This window comes from Lolium perenne, chromosome 3 (assembly GCF_019359855.2).
Source record: "Lolium perenne isolate Kyuss_39 chromosome 3, Kyuss_2.0, whole genome shotgun sequence".
Classification (NCBI taxonomy): Eukaryota; Viridiplantae; Streptophyta; class Magnoliopsida; order Poales; family Poaceae; genus Lolium; species Lolium perenne.
Window position 1 is genome coordinate 330,338,133 of NC_067246.2, and position 15,799 is coordinate 330,353,931.

General features: G+C 44.6%; 2 protein-coding genes across 2 annotated transcripts; both read right to left on the reverse strand.

The window, feature by feature from the left end:
* Positions 1–733: 733 nt before the first annotated feature.
* On the reverse strand, positions 734–5,625 carry LOC127345807 (uncharacterized). The gene is made up of 2 exons (XM_051372334.2): positions 5,414–5,625; positions 734–4,339 (listed from the first exon to the last, which is right to left on the reverse strand). Exon 2 carries the CDS (start codon positions 3,125–3,127, stop codon positions 917–919), a length of 2,211 nt encoding a protein of 736 aa, XP_051228294.1. The 5' UTR covers positions 3,128–4,339; positions 5,414–5,625; the 3' UTR covers positions 734–916.
* Positions 5,626–5,755: 130 nt separating this feature from the next.
* LOC127345806 (villin-2) lies at positions 5,756–15,427 on the reverse strand. The gene is made up of 24 exons (XM_051372332.2): positions 15,233–15,427; positions 14,214–14,349; positions 13,978–14,077; positions 13,811–13,879; positions 13,497–13,733; positions 13,226–13,403; positions 13,004–13,136; positions 12,067–12,226; positions 11,824–11,980; positions 11,642–11,745; positions 11,376–11,534; positions 10,392–10,460; positions 10,244–10,312; positions 9,954–10,091; positions 9,595–9,723; positions 8,375–8,525; positions 8,211–8,221; positions 7,991–8,131; positions 7,782–7,907; positions 7,479–7,535; positions 7,219–7,317; positions 6,868–7,147; positions 6,260–6,525; positions 5,756–6,152 (listed from the first exon to the last, which is right to left on the reverse strand). Exons 2-24 carry the CDS (start codon positions 14,264–14,266, stop codon positions 6,039–6,041), a joined length of 3,000 nt encoding a protein of 999 aa, XP_051228292.1. The 5' UTR covers positions 14,267–14,349; positions 15,233–15,427; the 3' UTR covers positions 5,756–6,038.
* Between the last annotated feature and the right edge of the window lie 372 nt (positions 15,428–15,799).

The window sequence follows — 15,799 nt, forward strand, 5'->3', positions numbered from 1 at the left end:
CGAGCCCCGCTGCCAGCTCACCTTCCTCTACGAGGGGGACGGCGAGATGATCGTCAAGGTGTTCGACGATACAACCTGCCGCAGGCACTACCACACCGGCGAATCCGGCTCGGACACCGATAGTTAGAACTTAGAATGTTCTTTCTTTGCAGCGAATCTGGCTACGGGCCAGTCGAAGCCAGTAGTGGAGGTCTCTGTCTGTTCTTCCTCGGTAGAACCAACAAGGGCACCGTCTCCTCCCGCTGGATTTTCCAGTTTGGGTGATTGGGTGTGCCCTCGAATGTTCTTTCTTGGCAGCGAACATACGGAAATTAACACAACTGGTTTCTTTTTAAAAAAAAATTATATTTGTGTCAACCATGGTTCAAACTATGTGTTAGTTTGTGTAAACCATGTTCCAAACTATGTGTTAGTTTGTGTAAAATCATGTTTCAATATATAATATTTGAAACTATGTTTAAATGGAGAAGTGGGAAAAAATGCGTTGCCCCGCTGGAGCAGCCCCCAGACGCAAACGGACGCGCGGACAAAAACGATCATTTTAGCGTCCGCAGTGCGACGCAAACGGACGCTCGCGGACATTAAAATGCGTCACGCGCTGGAGATGCCCTAAGGTGGTTTGGGGTTTCTCACATCATCATGTCCCATGTCTCTTTCGCGGGTCCTTTACATAATATATACTAGGGAGGGTTGTATGAGGTGGGTGACGGTGAGAAGTACTGGACATGCTGAGTGCCGTAAATGTAAATGTAGAAGTATTTTTCATACAATCTCAAGGGGCGAGAAGAGCAAAATAACACACCCGATACATCGAATTCTATGACAAAAAGCTTAACAAACAAACAAACAAAAACCAAGCAAACTGCAGGTACACATACGAGACGGCATACCTACAGGGTCTAGAGTAAATCAAATCTTATGTCTCAGGCGGCATCTGAAGCTTGTCGGCCAAACTCTTTGCCCCCTTGAGGGCGAGCATAAGCCAGACGAAAGAGAGGAACTCTCCACCTTCACCCAAGCTCTTGGCATGCAGGTAGCCCCTGCACATGCTGGCAGAGTAGCAGAGCATGCCCAACCACACCCGGTACATTAGCATCCACTGCGTTTTGGGCTGCAGCTGCAACAACTCCTTCGCAATCTTGCATGCCTCTTTGATGTGGAAAACCTGGTTATTATCCTCACCATCGACCTCGACTGGCTTGTGCTTCATGCGGAGAATGCGGTCTATGTCTTGTTGGCTCAACGTGTCCCCCTTCTTCTTGTTGGACAAAAGAAATTTGTTGACTTCCTTGACGGCTTCGGAGATGAGATGGTGCCTGCTGCCAGTCAGCAGCATCTCGGGGTTGACGTTGAGCAGGTGCACCATGTAGTTGGATATTGCAATTGTGCAGTCCCTATGAAGCCGTAATGTTGGGTCCACCCACCTGTGTCGTTGTTGCGCTTCTGGCTCTTCTATTCCTGCTGCTCCTTCTTCTGCTGCTGCTTCATCTTCACCTCCATGAGGACCAGGACCAGGACCAGCACCATCATCAGCTTCAACGGCAATGCTGCAGCGGTCGCAAAGATCAGTGGCGATGTGCCATAGGAGGACGCTTCGGTCGAATGAGACTTTAAGCAAGCTTTTCCTTATCTCAGCACCACAGTGCCGTTGCAGGTCCTTGCTTAGAGCCCAGTTTTTGGAGTCCTCATAGGTATTTGAATCATCATCGAAGATTCTGTAACTGGCAAGGTCTCGATCTCGCGCATCCACCAAATCTGTAATCACGATTTGCGTGACTTTTCCATACAGTTCACCGAATCGAGGCCTGCAAATGCAAAAGCAGTTGAAGTCTCTCAATCCCATGCGGTCAGTGAATTTGTACATCCACCCGATGCTCTTGTCGCCTTCCCAGAGAGCAGTGTCTATGAGGTTATATCCAGGTACCGTCTCGCACAGCGCTGGAACTCTTGTCATGGACATGAGCCGGTATAGCAGCTGGCGGATGAAGACGGCGAAGACGTCCAGCGCAGCGGTGAGGCACAGGATGATGTATGTGATCTTCACGTCGGCGCGCTTGTACGGGTGCTTGTCGCTCGTTGCGAACAGTGTCAGGGCTGCCATATGCAGGACCGGGACCACCAGCAGATGATAGAACAGGTAAAGAGGAGTGACAACCACGGTAGCTCGGGTGTAGATGAAGGCGAACGCATTGCGCAACCAGCGCGGCAATGCTTTCTCGGCGACGGTGAGAGGTGGTAGAACGTCCTCCACCCTGAGAGCTTTGTTTCGTGCCACCAGGTCATTGGCAGCAGCTAGCAGTGACATGTCCGAAAGCACCATCAAGACTTTGTCTGCCTCCGACAAGGCCACCGGTTTGGTCTTGTCGTCCTTCTTCCTCCCGCACCATCCTCGTCGCTGCATCATCCTTCCCTTGGCCATCTCCTGATGTTGAGGTTGAGACGGCAGGTCGGTTGTTGAGCGGCTGCTCGGTGTTGAGAGACTGAAGCAGCTGCTCTCCTCGAACAAGAAGAACTGGTTGATGCGCTCCGTCCACTTGGAAGGCTTCTTGGTTCCTTGCACCCAGGCCGACACAGCCGCCAGCCTCTTGATCTTAGCTCTGTTGAGAGCGAACGGCTTCTCGCTGAAGCTGGCGACCCCGACGACGAAAAGGAGGACCGCGGCCGCCAGCAGCTTCCAGTCGCTGGCGCTGGGCCACGACTTGCAGAAGGCGTAGAGGGCGACCGCGACCTGGGACACCAGGGTCACGGTGTGCCTCGTCCACAGCTCGTTGTCTTCAATCTCGTAGCCGGTCATCTCCTTCTGCCCACCCAGGTGGATGAGGAGGATGGGAGCCCATAGGACCTCCAGGATTCTGCTCGACTGCTTCGCAGCAGCAGCCTCCGCAGCGCCACACAGGTTGCTGCTGGCCCTTGCGTGGCGATTGAAGAGGGTGGCGAGCGCGTAGATGGCCAGTGCGTCGCTGCAAATGTAGGCCAGCCAGATGCATGTCCGGCAGAAATGCGGGATGGTGAACTTGCGCATGGGGGCAGCCAGAAGGAGGAACCACTGGAGGCCCAGGCTGCCGAGGACGAGGATGCGCAGCTGCCAGTCGTCCCACCATTGCAGAATCCTCCAAATATTATGCATCTCCAGTTCTTCTTCTCCACACACACACACACACGCACACCTCGCGTATCCCTATGTGTGTAATTGTTTACCACAACAATCACCTGCAGCCTACTTGCATTCTTATTGTTTCTCAAAGACTGAAAGATCTAGAGAATAATGCTAAAAGATAAAGTCCACATGACATGTACATATCAACATATGTACACGGTACACGCACGGCCACCACTTCCCAGGAGCCTGGATGTGCTTTGCGTGTCCAGCAAAATGTTCTACCCAGGTACCCGATCGACCTGGCCTTTGCGTGCGAACGTAATATTCGCGTTAATTAGCTAGCGATGACGCATGTTCTCTGCTCTTTGCTTTCTTATTTCTGACTTTCGCACCAAACTCTGCATATATTGCGCACCATTGTGCACATTCCCCACGCGCAAACGCACACTCAGTGATGACCATTCGATCCTCAGAAATCAGCTATTTCCACTTCTCAAATGTCTCCTTACTCCACTACTCTTCACTAACATAGAGAATGTCAGTACAGGCGGTACGTATATGTGTTAAAACTTCAAGCTCATCTCCATCAGTTAACCACCCATTTACCAACAAAATACTACCGGACTCAATTGTATACTTTGTAAATACATGTTTTCCGAGTGTTTTTTAGCTGACACTTGGTAAAGATGTACCTGCCAGTGCCCAGTGTATTCTGCAACACTTGGTAAAAATACAGTGTTGGGAAATATAAATATCAGATGTCCGTAGAGCGAGCAGGGGCAAAGACCCCCATGGATCACACAGATTTGTAGTGTGACTAGTGCCAATGCGGTGATTAATTTTGCTTATTTTTGCTCTACAATATGCTCTGACCGATGTATCATATTTAATAGTAGAAGAAAGGCCAAGACAGCCCACACATCATCAATTCACCATAGAAGGCTACAACTTCACCCATACCTCCCGCCAAGCGACCTACAACGCACCCTCAACCAACGACCCAGGATAGAGCCTTGCACAACCTCCTTCAAATAATGGTGTGCAGTTGGCGCATGAAGCTACATGACCGCATCACGTTCCAATCAAGACATCACCGATTACAAGGTAACCAAGACTGGTGCGCCTTTCTAAATGAGCCTGAGAGTTAGCGAGTAGAAGGTGGGATCTGGCCAGACCGATTGAAGGTGCCAACTAAGTAGCATCCACCATGATGTACGTTGTGCCCGGGAAGCCCACGTCCTACGCATGAACAACAGTGCATCAGATCACCGGCAAACATCACTCATTGTCACATTGGCCACTCCCCAGATAGCCAAGACCACATCTTGAAGAAAAGAACGATGGTGCAGTGCCGCTGCTGCCTGGTCGGCGAACCCAACCTAGGGTTTCCCATGGCATCGGAGCAAATGAAAGCACGATTGGGACCAAGACCACATCTCTGGGAAGAAAGCGGTGAGGAAATGAAAGCACGATTGGGACCAACATCACGTTCCGGGAACAAAAGTAGTACCCACAGGCATCGTTGTGGTCTGCATCAGATGACACCTTGAAGGGATTTCGCTCAGATCCTTCCCCATTGTCGGAACCAGTTGACTTGGGATGAGGAACGAGGATGTAGTCACCGGGTTGAACCACCAATAGAGACAAGCAGCACCAGCCTCACCATTGAAGAAGAGGGGTGCTGGCCACCACCAGGCTTTGGGGTAGAAAGCAGCAACCCCCCCCCCCCACCCCATGTCAGCCGACCCCCATGCAGCACGCTGGAGCATGACTTCTACTTCGGCAACGCGAATATCATTGTAGGCACTGCCTGCAATATGCAAGACATCAGCTCCAAAGCAATGGCCTCCCCGCTGGTGCTGGACGATCGACTACTTCGAGATGGCCAGCAGCCCAGCTCTGCCTCCAGACATCATGCTGAAGTGCGGATTCCAAGTGGGGGAAGCCAGTGGTGATGCACCACGCCGGGCAATAGCGTGGCAGTGGTGCGCATCCTCGTGTCTACAGAGCCTGGAATTCTAGACGACTACCAGCGCCTGCTATATGCCAATCTCTACTCCTATCCTTTCAAAAGCATCTGCATGTCGTTAAGGCATTCATTATTGACCAGTATCAGTTCATCTTTGCTGAATTGTTATGGAAGCATGGATTGAGACCAATTTGGAAACAAAATTAATCTCTATATAAATGGACTTAAAAAGAGAAAACCCCCCCCCCCCCCCCCCCCCCCCTCCCCCCCCCCGAACGACAAATCCAAAAAAAATGTAGCATTCAAAACTACATGCCCATAAATTTTGTTTACTAGCAACTTACCCACTGTTTCCAAAGGTGAATGAATATCCATTTTTCTTATACTATTTGTATCGTTTTCCAAATAATTCTGCAAAACAAACGATTTTCTTAAGGTCAAGGGCAACTTTGTATAACTGAGCAAATACATGACGTTTCTAATAAGCTCTAGAGACGATAAGAAATATACAGTATTATGTTTCTAATACAGACAACAAAAACACTTATTAAATGGGTCTCCATCTACAGTGAGACGATAACAAATCTTCAACAGCACAACTACATATATAGGCAACACAAATGTCCGAGGTACATCTGAATGACAGTACAAAATGACCTTCCAAAACCTAGAGTTAATCCCATATGTATTCGTAAACAAACCAAACAACCCAAGGATAATATACACATATGCACAATCACAAAACAAGATAGAGCATATTAGGACCAATGCAAAGCACAATACAGTCCATGTACAAATGAAAGAATGGCCTACAAAAATCGCAAAACCAACTGACCCGGTAGCTGTCCACACAAAATGACCAACAATGGGGGCAGACGTACTCACGATCTTGGCAATCAATCATGAGAGATAAAAACAAGCACATGTGATTGATCTCATTCTGCAGGAGAACCAAAAACAGCAGTTTATTCAGAAGAGATCAGTTTTCCGTTTCTGCAACTCTTGCTTCCATCCTGGCTGTTTGTAGAATGCGTCCTTGGAGATACCAAAAACAGTCTGGAATTCGCTCTCCGATAAGTATGCCTGAAAGAAGCAACAACCAAGAAACATCAGCAAAAGGCTTGGCCTAACCATAGAAGATGCACAAAACCAACAAAACAATGTGTCTTCCCAGTTTCTTGATAACAAACCTCTCTGCGTTTGTAGTCTATCCCACGAATTGGATTGGTAGATTTAGATATCAAGCGGTCGTAGCTAAATGTTGCTTCACCAACATGCTCGGTCGTTTGTTCCTGTGCTGTCGCAGGCTCTGCTCCATCTCCCTCGGATGGCACCTCTTCTACTACAGCATCTTTCCCTTCTACTACAGCATCTTTCTCTGACTGAAATTCAGAAGACTCCCCAGCTTCAGAGCGAGGAGATGCCTCAGATGGAGTTATTACGACAACCTCGGCATCTGCAATGATTAAAGGTCTTAGATTTCAAGAACACAATACCAGCAAGTGTATAAGGGACCACTACATCTATGACTCCCTATTAATGCGGTGCACATGCTAAGCTACTCCATTGTATTATCAACTACTGAATACACAGCATTGCAGGCATGGATCCACTGTTCCAATGTTATTCGCAGACAGATGCACTAATTATCTTGGAAGACTTTGATGGAACATTTCATAGAAACACAAATTGGAGAATTCAACAGTCAGCATGCTCCCGTTTAACAAAACAATTCATTATGCTTTTTTCATTATTGTTCTCTAAAAGATAAATAATGAAAAAGAAAGTACAGCTGTACCAGTCTTTTCCACTGTTGTGGGCGCTATTGTGGGCGTTGTTGTGGGCGCCGTTGTGCTTGTCTTGCTAGCTCGTAGATTGTCAGATGATCCAGACTGCTCAGCAGTCAGAACAGAGGACAGTGCAGCAACCGCAGCTGCTCTTTGTGAACCTTGACCTGAACGAGAAGGGAGTGGAGTTTTTGTTTTTGAGGATGGATTAAATGCATTGGATAAGGCAGCTAACGCTGAGGCACGCTGTGTGGGTCCAGAATCACCCGAGCTTGCAGGCCGATCATTAGCCTGAAAAAGGATCGAGTAGTTTGTCACATCACTGATAATATTTTGGTAAGAGAAAATATTTGAAGATTTACCTGCTTCTGCTGCGAAGATGGATTAAATGCAGATGATAGAGCTGCTAATGCAGACGCCCTTTGAGTGGGTCCACCATTACCAGAGCTCCTTGATGTGCCCTACAAAGTGATTATGATGTAAATATTGTGATAATAAAATCTCTTTCATTTGCATTTCCAACGAATTTATGAAGTTCCTATCATGAGCAATTGTTTACAAGCATAACATAGATATATTTTAGTAATGTTTGTATCTTTAAGAACTCGAACAACAAAATTACCTCCGAGCGTAATCCAAAAAGAAGTGAAAGTTTCTTTTGGAACGAATTTCCATGAGCCTGTACAAACCAAGAAACGCATTACCAGCTTGTAGCAGTGGTAAAGTAAACAGCAACATGAATAGCATACGCAAGTATTAGCCAACACAGAAATATAATGACAACTGCTCTGGAAAGTAAATTAAGCCCAAAAATGCAGTGCATTTCCATTTTCTATTAACTGAAGCAAAACACAACGCCACTACGAACTATTGATAAGTAAAACACGAAGAGAAGATGCCGCAGTAAAAGATGTAGAAGACATACCACAGATTTTGTGTTGTCCCAAGAGAAGTATGTCTTGAAGAAGCACGGCTCGTTTCCTTCAGAGACTTTATAAAGCGGTACATATGGAGAAAGATCTTCAATAGACATCGCATGCTCTATGTATTTCTGGGGTAAACAGCAATCATCAGGCATCGCATAATTGTGACACAACAGCGAACAAAAACAACGAGGTCAAAGATTCAGGACACCTGGCCAATATCGAATGCTTTAAGTTTCTCTTTTGATTCCACACACTGACCAATCCAAATAAAGACTTCACCGTGCGTATCAAGAATCATCATATCTTCAGTCAACATGTCATCTTGAGAGAAGTTGAAGATCTCAGTAACCTGCCGAAGCACATAGAAATCACATATCCTGAACTGCTATAAGCAAGTCTATTAAGGAAATCATGGGTAAGAGAACTACCTCCAGTCTCCCTGATCAATGGTGAACCGGTTATCAAATTACCATAATTGACCAAAACAACATAAATATAATTAGGCGACTTGTACAAAATATAGAAACTAAACTCAGTGAGAAAAAATATGTGACAGAAAAAAAAATGTGCCAGAAACTTTAGAAGAACTAACCTTTCCTAAGTGAGAAGGCATACAAATGAGGCTCTCTAACAATAGCATCTTGTGCGGTACTTTTGTTTGTATAGCTCTGTTTTCCATCAAGAGCAAACCAGAAAGCGGAACTCTCTGTTCCCTCCTTGCAATGTTTCGCTGCTACACCAGGCTGCATGATCGGATACAGAAATCTTAGAAATGGTTAACTGGGAAAGTACTAACAAACAGTTCTCGAGCAACTTCACAGCAAAATCCATAACCATGTTCGTCCAGATCCACATGATATTTTACTAACTGTGAGGTTGTCAGTGACTTGAACACAAGAATTCAATGAGCCAACCATCCATGGTAAATCCATGAATTTGATTCAGACTCACATGGCCATTCATCATGCTACAGTAAACAGTAATCTCTACTGAAACACCTCATTTCTTTCATAAATAACCAGGGCAAGTGTCAAGAAAGAATGTGCCGACTTGTAAGATTTGAATTAAATTTAGTTATATGCCACAGCCGAGCGGCCGTATCTGAGATGTGCTACTAAGAAGATCCCTCTTCAGGACATGGCCCTACAGCATGACTGATTTTAGGCATATTACATTGTGCATGGAGAATATGGAATGGGGTGAAGGAGGTTTGGAAAGGTATGGAGTTGGAGAAATGAAGGAAAAAAGGGTAGATGTGGCCATACTAGCATATCCTTAAACTCAAAATATTTGAGATTAAAACAAATAGCCAACTTGCACTGCCATATCTCCAAGGAGCTACCAAGTCTGTCCATGGAGAACACTATGGAATGGGGTGGAGGAGCATTGGAAAGGTATGGGTGGTGTGGGGTGCAGAAATGAAGGAAACGGGGGTAGATGGTGCCATCCTAGCATATCCATGAAATCAACAAATTTGAGATTGAAATAAATAGCCAACTCGCTGAGACATATCTCGAAGGCAGAATGTTTTAGTAGATTTCACAACTATGACCATTTTACAGTGGCATATATCTAATTTCGTGTTCAAAAAAGTTTGGTTGAATCTTAACATGATAAAATTGTTCAAATTTCCAATTGTCCGTGTTTGTTGTCAAAAGCCAGCAATTAGCCAATTAGTAACTAGTGCTGAACAGCTGATCAGTTTCATCTTCAACGAACTCAGGATAAAATTGTCAAATTATGAAGACATCTCCAAAGGGTGCATAGAACTTTGAAACGGTGTCTTAGATCGGTTTAAAGGTGGCCATGTACCTTTAAGAATTCAGCAACTTTTGCAGCCCACTGCTGTTGCTCATAAGTGCTAGAATTACCATGCCATGTAAACATAGCATTTCCAGATTGCAATACAAAACAATCTGTTGAGCTTAAAGATGTAGCTAGCTGTAAAATAATAACTGATTAGTTGAAGGGAAAAAATAACAAGAATATGGACGATATCAAGCAGAGTTTACAAGGACACTGCAACATCAGAGGTACACATTTATTTCTTTGGAAGAAGAAGAATGTTGATATCTCGAGAACCAGAAATCTCAGTTATACAATTCAATTCAATTAAAAAAGACCCATACTCAGAATGATATCGTCAAGAATAGCAGGGACATAGGTGATACCGAGTCAACTTGAAGCGTTTTATTACTGTGGATTGCGGTTCCAGATATTCGAAATAGAGCTATGCCTTCAGCAGAGTAAGTCCCACTGCCCACACCCTTTTCGTCTGCGATCGTCTTGTATCCAGAACTGATTCCACCCTACATGATTTGTAAAAGAAGATACTTAGAAAGTATTGTACTTAGATCTCACTGTTGAACTATATATTCCTTCCAGAATAACAGTTAAAAATAAGAAACCAGTCAAGTGGGAAATTATCAAAATAAAAGGTAAATTTTAGCAAGAGTCGTACCTTCAAGATAACCATGGGTTGGAAAAGAGCAACAAACTGTGGTGGTTCCTTCCCTTGATAAATGCGGCCCTACAAAATCACTACTAATAAGTCAAACTCTTCTCCAACGCACAAATATATAAGGCACTTATGAAATAAACATCAGCACCATAACAGGCCTTCCTTTCAGTGAATTCCACATCGTATTGGCTAATTCTGCTGCCACCAGTTTATCATCCTGCATAGAATACATAAAAAAGGCTAAGGATAGATCCTGCCTCACTTTTACTAGCGCATCACAATTCACATCATGTTAAAACCGGGAAAAAAAACATGACTGCCGGAGAATTCAGACCCTAACGACAAATCTATACTATATAAAAGGCACACATTGAAAAAGGATTAGTGGCACCCGAGAACACTAGAGCTCAGTTTTTGAAAAAATTTAAACTCGTAATTTGAAGTTTCAAAAACCTCCAAACAGAACTCCATGAATACGTACACATGTTATGTATAATGGTGCAAAGTTTCGGTATAAAAAGGAATTCTATTTTGGGCTGCAAACAAACAAATTGATGGTTGTATAAAGGAATAAAAAAAAACTCTTATCCTAACACCAAATTTGTGTTTTTTGTCTAGCATAAAATAAAATAAAAATTAAAGAAACTTGTGGCACATATAGTATATATGTATATGTACATGTATACTTTTTCAGTATTTTTTGATACCCAGAAATACCATTTTCCATTTTTTGAAAAGCACTAGCGCTCAGGTGCAACAAATTTCGGCATACATACACATAAGCTATATATTTAAAGATTTTGCCAGGCAGGGGATCCTGGCCATCTGTTCAGCATATGAGATAGCTGCAGCTCAAAGTCGAACGGTTCCGGCCTTCCCCACAAACATTCAGAGTAATTGCAGCAATACATCTGTTTTATTGCAGCTTGCGTCGTGATATTCAATGAATAACATTCCTAATCTAATTAGACAACATGGGTTCGACCTGTGTACTAACTAGTTAATATAGTAGGCTTTATTTAAAACAAAGCATATACTACACCACAAAATAGTTATTGATAAAGAGTATCAACAATTGGGATAACATGAAGAAACAATTTGGCAGTAGCTTTCGACATGCAACTATTATTACCGCCGTGCTATCCTTCCCAATCCAGTAGTTGAGATAATATTCTTCTTTCTTGTCACCCGAATGATATGTATAAAGAATGATATAACAGTCTCCACTGTAAAATTTTCCATTGTCCTCTTTTCGCAGCGGGGTCTTAGCATTTCCATCAACGCACCAGACCTGAAATGCATACAATTCATTATGTAAAGACATTTCCGTTGCTGCCTTATATGGATAATTATTATTAAAGTACCAACTCCTAAATTAGGACACAGGATCAGCAGAACCTCAAGTTTTCCACCGCCTTCAAGCAAAGGAGGAACTTCCTCGTTTACTGGAGTGGTGCTTTTTGCAGCTCCCTTTACATCCACACCTTGTTGCTTCAGTAAAGCTAGAAGAAACACCAAAGGTCATCAACAATAATCAACCGAACATTTTTTTGTTATCCCTTAGTAATTGAATAAACTACCTGCAACTTTTCCCCGCCCATCCTCTGCACCTGTGCTCGCTGCTACATTGCCAGCTGGCCATGATTCAAATTTCGACTTGAATGCATGACTCTCATAACCTTGAATCACTTGAGTCACTCTTGTTGTCTTTGGCCTTTTCTGACTAATGATGAATTCCTACACGAGGCAAAACCATGATAGTGTTACAAATCTGATTCGGCGACCAAAAATATGAAACAATGAGAGACTGTTTGAGAGCTCACCTCAACTGCTTTAGTGGCAGCTTTCCTATCCTCCAGCTGTGTTACCCGACCAACCCATACAAACATTTCAGCCCCACAGTCAAGTAAGAAACATCTTGTGTTCTCAAGGACTGCTTTTGTAAGAGTAATATCTTCCAACTTTAATTGACCATCATTTATACTGCAAGGAGAACAATTGATGACCTAAACAATAAAATAGAGAAAAAGTAGGGAATAAACCTAAAGCAAGAGTTTGCTTTCCAAGATAAATGGACAGCCCATACTACAAGTAAAACAATTTGATAGGTGGTCGCTTCTATGCAGAACTCCTTTTAGCACTGAACAGTCATTCAAGAGTCTGCGCACGTGGTCAAGGTTGTTTGCCACACAAAAATTGAGAGAAGGGGGACACAAGCACTGCCAGCAAGCCGGCAAGGTAGGCCAATATGCAGTTTCTGATTGTGCTGTGTTGTGGACTATTAACTGTTGTACCAATCTTTACCAATTCTAGTATGATCATGTGGTTAGTCTTGAAAACTAGAACGATAAACAGTGTTGTACGGCACAGTAATGCTAAACTAGGGTATAGTATGCAATGTGAAAAAATATGTAGCAGTAGGCATTAGGGACTAGCTAGAGGCATGTCTAAATGTGTGAGGTGCAATTGCAACTGATGCAACTAACAAGCTAAAACTAATCATTCAGCTGACTCGTCCAAAGGTAATGATGATTTCAATAAATAAATGTCAACCAGAGGCTCATATGAGTTCCTGCATTTTCGCAAAATATTTAGTAATTTATGCATGCATTTTTTACAGTGTGAGACTAAACGATATAATGCCATGGCCATGCCCCCTGCCAGTAGCAGCAGTATACTAATTACAATGGGATCTCTTATTTCATTTTGATTGGTTGCTACCAGTAACAATCAACAAAATCAGTTCAGTAAAAGAAATACCTGTAGAGCTTGGGTGCTGTTGTTTCAAGTACAACATCATCATCACTAACAATTTTTTTGCCAATTGGTGCAAAACCTCCAAAAAGAACCCAGAATTCACCAGAGTCAGATTCTGCTTGTAGTTTTCCATCATCTGACATTATTAGAGTAAAACCACATGAGCGAAGAAAAGGGTGCATCAGTAAACAAAGATACCGATGTCAACTTCAGATTTTCCCTTACCAACAATTGCCACATCACACACACCCCCATGGTACTTCTCCTTTAAATGTTGTATCACTTCCAATGATTTAGCCCTTTCTTGGATATTGGAGTTAGCGCCATTGAATTGATAAATTTTCTTTTCAGTATCTAAGATGAATACATCATCATGGTTTAATGATGAACGTGCAAAGGGGACCTGGAAAAAGTAGGCATCATATTTATGTAGCATACAGAAATGATAAACTGAAATTGGAAAAGAATATGCAGGAAGAGGGTAAATATGTCATACCTGCTTAATTCTAATAGCTCTCTTCCCTTTGCAGATATACAACCGTGTTTCAAACTTGTCCTCTTCAGGCGTCTTGAACCCAGAGGCAAAACCACCCTCCATAGGTATAATGCAAGGTTTGAAGTATGACAGGAACTTGTCAGATTCATAGCCTTGGAGTTCCCTATACTGGACTGCGCGCCCCCCAAGTATAGAATCGAGCTCGACCGTCTTGATTGCTGCAGTGCCAGCTTCATCCTGCACAATGGCACGTAGTCAATAGGTTGAAAATGTATTTCTGACTGAAAATGAAATGGAAGTTAACAAGTGTGTACTTGGCTTGAGTCTTTCCCAATCCAGAAGTGGATGTCATACAGATATGCACCACCCTTAGGACAGGTTGTCTAGAAAATGCAAGGAAATAGCTTAGTAAATTTTATACCACAGAAAAATAGGAAGATCAAGGGCACATTCGAGGAACGCAAGGGGCAAAACCAATCACCTGTAAAATCACATATGAATCTCCAGAGTAGAATTTTCCATAGTCAGATTTTTGCAACTGAACTGGCTTAAAATCTTCAATTCGCCAAATTTCTGTCCCACTAAGAGATGTCAAGGGCACGCATATATTCAAAAACAAGTACGATTCAGATTCTCAAAGAACAAAAATAATTCAATCAAAAAAAAAAACTAAACAGAAAAAGGAAATAACAGGCTGATAGCCGTGCGGAAGGATACACTTTTTGGCCAGCTCCCTGAAAAGCAGGATCCAGCACTTTGGCGGTTGACATTTGGAAGCAACTTTAGCAGGGCTCCCTCTGAAGCAAAGGAAATAGCAGCTGATGGCTCCACTACGCAGCAAGGGCAACTGAAACTGAGGAGCATTTGGTTAAAACAAATAAACAAGCAATCGTATTACAAAAAACCATTCAATTAATCCACCAACACAACAGAGAAATAACTCCAATCAACTGCACATAAATAAATAAAAACTAAAGCCCCAGATGCTAAGAGTAGAATGCTCATGAATCAGCATTGGACCCTCGTCTAGGCAGATGCCTAGAGTAATCAGCATTGATGTGGTCTCTCTTGGACAGCAGATACCCATGAATGCCTAATTTTCATTTTTAAAAATCATATACGCTGTAAGAAAAAACGAGCTGTGCACTGAGATATATGTTGGTGTGAGCATTTTCTTTTGTAAGACTCCCTCCCTCCAAACCCCGTGAGCCGGCCGGCGTATTCTGGTGCCTAGCAGTTGCTAGATTGCTGGTCCAGATCATTGTATCCTGGTGTGTGTAGGTGTTGGTCGAGTTCATTCGTATGGGCTGACATGATAGTGGTTAGCTCCAGTTCTTCACACGTGGAGAATGCAACTTGAACTGGATCGGCTGGAGCAAAGCAGGCCGACAATAATGGAAAAAAAAATATCTAGTGTAGAGGAAGGAGACTGACAGTCTAGAATTGAGCAACCTAGCGTATCGTTGAAGACGCTCCGAATTAGTTTAGACGTGCTCCTACGTTACCGGCGGGCGGAGATCAGGAAGTAATAATGGCCCGGATCTGACGACGATCAAGTTTGGAGGCGCGATATTCCCGAGATCCGGCCGCGTGATCCGCGATCCTACCGACGATCCCGGCCCTGGCGACTCTCTGCGTCGCGGGCCAACAGTGACTGGTGGTTGAGTTGGGCGGAGATGGGACGCGGGCGAGGGGAGGATCTAGATGGTGGAGAGGGCAGGGAGGTCGGAACTCACCCTTGGCCAGGGAGGGAGTACCCGCCGCGCGCGCGCGGTGGGGCCGCCGACGAGGAGCGTTCCGTCCCCGCGCCGCGCCGGCCGCCGGTGCAGATCCGCACGAGTAGGGGAGCGGGGCGGCGGGTGATCCGGCAGCGAGGGTGGAGGACGGGGTCGCCGGGGGCAGCCGGAGTGGTTCGTCGCCGGGAGAGTGAGCGAGAGAGAGGTTCGGGGTGTTTGGGGTCGGCAAGGCTGGGGGTGCCACCGCGGCGCAGCGGGGGTAATAATGGCCCTGCTCGTGCTCCAGCCAGCCAGCTCTGGTTCCGTTCCGGTCGGTCGGTCGGTGGGGCCCCACCGGTGGCGGCCATCATCACTCATCGTCGCCCGCCCGCCCGCACACTGGCCGAACTTACCGCCACACAATAAGTGCCACATGGCGCACGCTGCCCAGTACAAATACTTGCTGCCCGGTGGTGACCAACGGATATTATTCTTCTGCTTCTCTTCTAGTATTTTTCTATCGTCTCCCGTCGTGTTCGGTAGGAGAAGGACATTTGGTTTGCCTACATTTTCTTCTTCCCTGGTTGA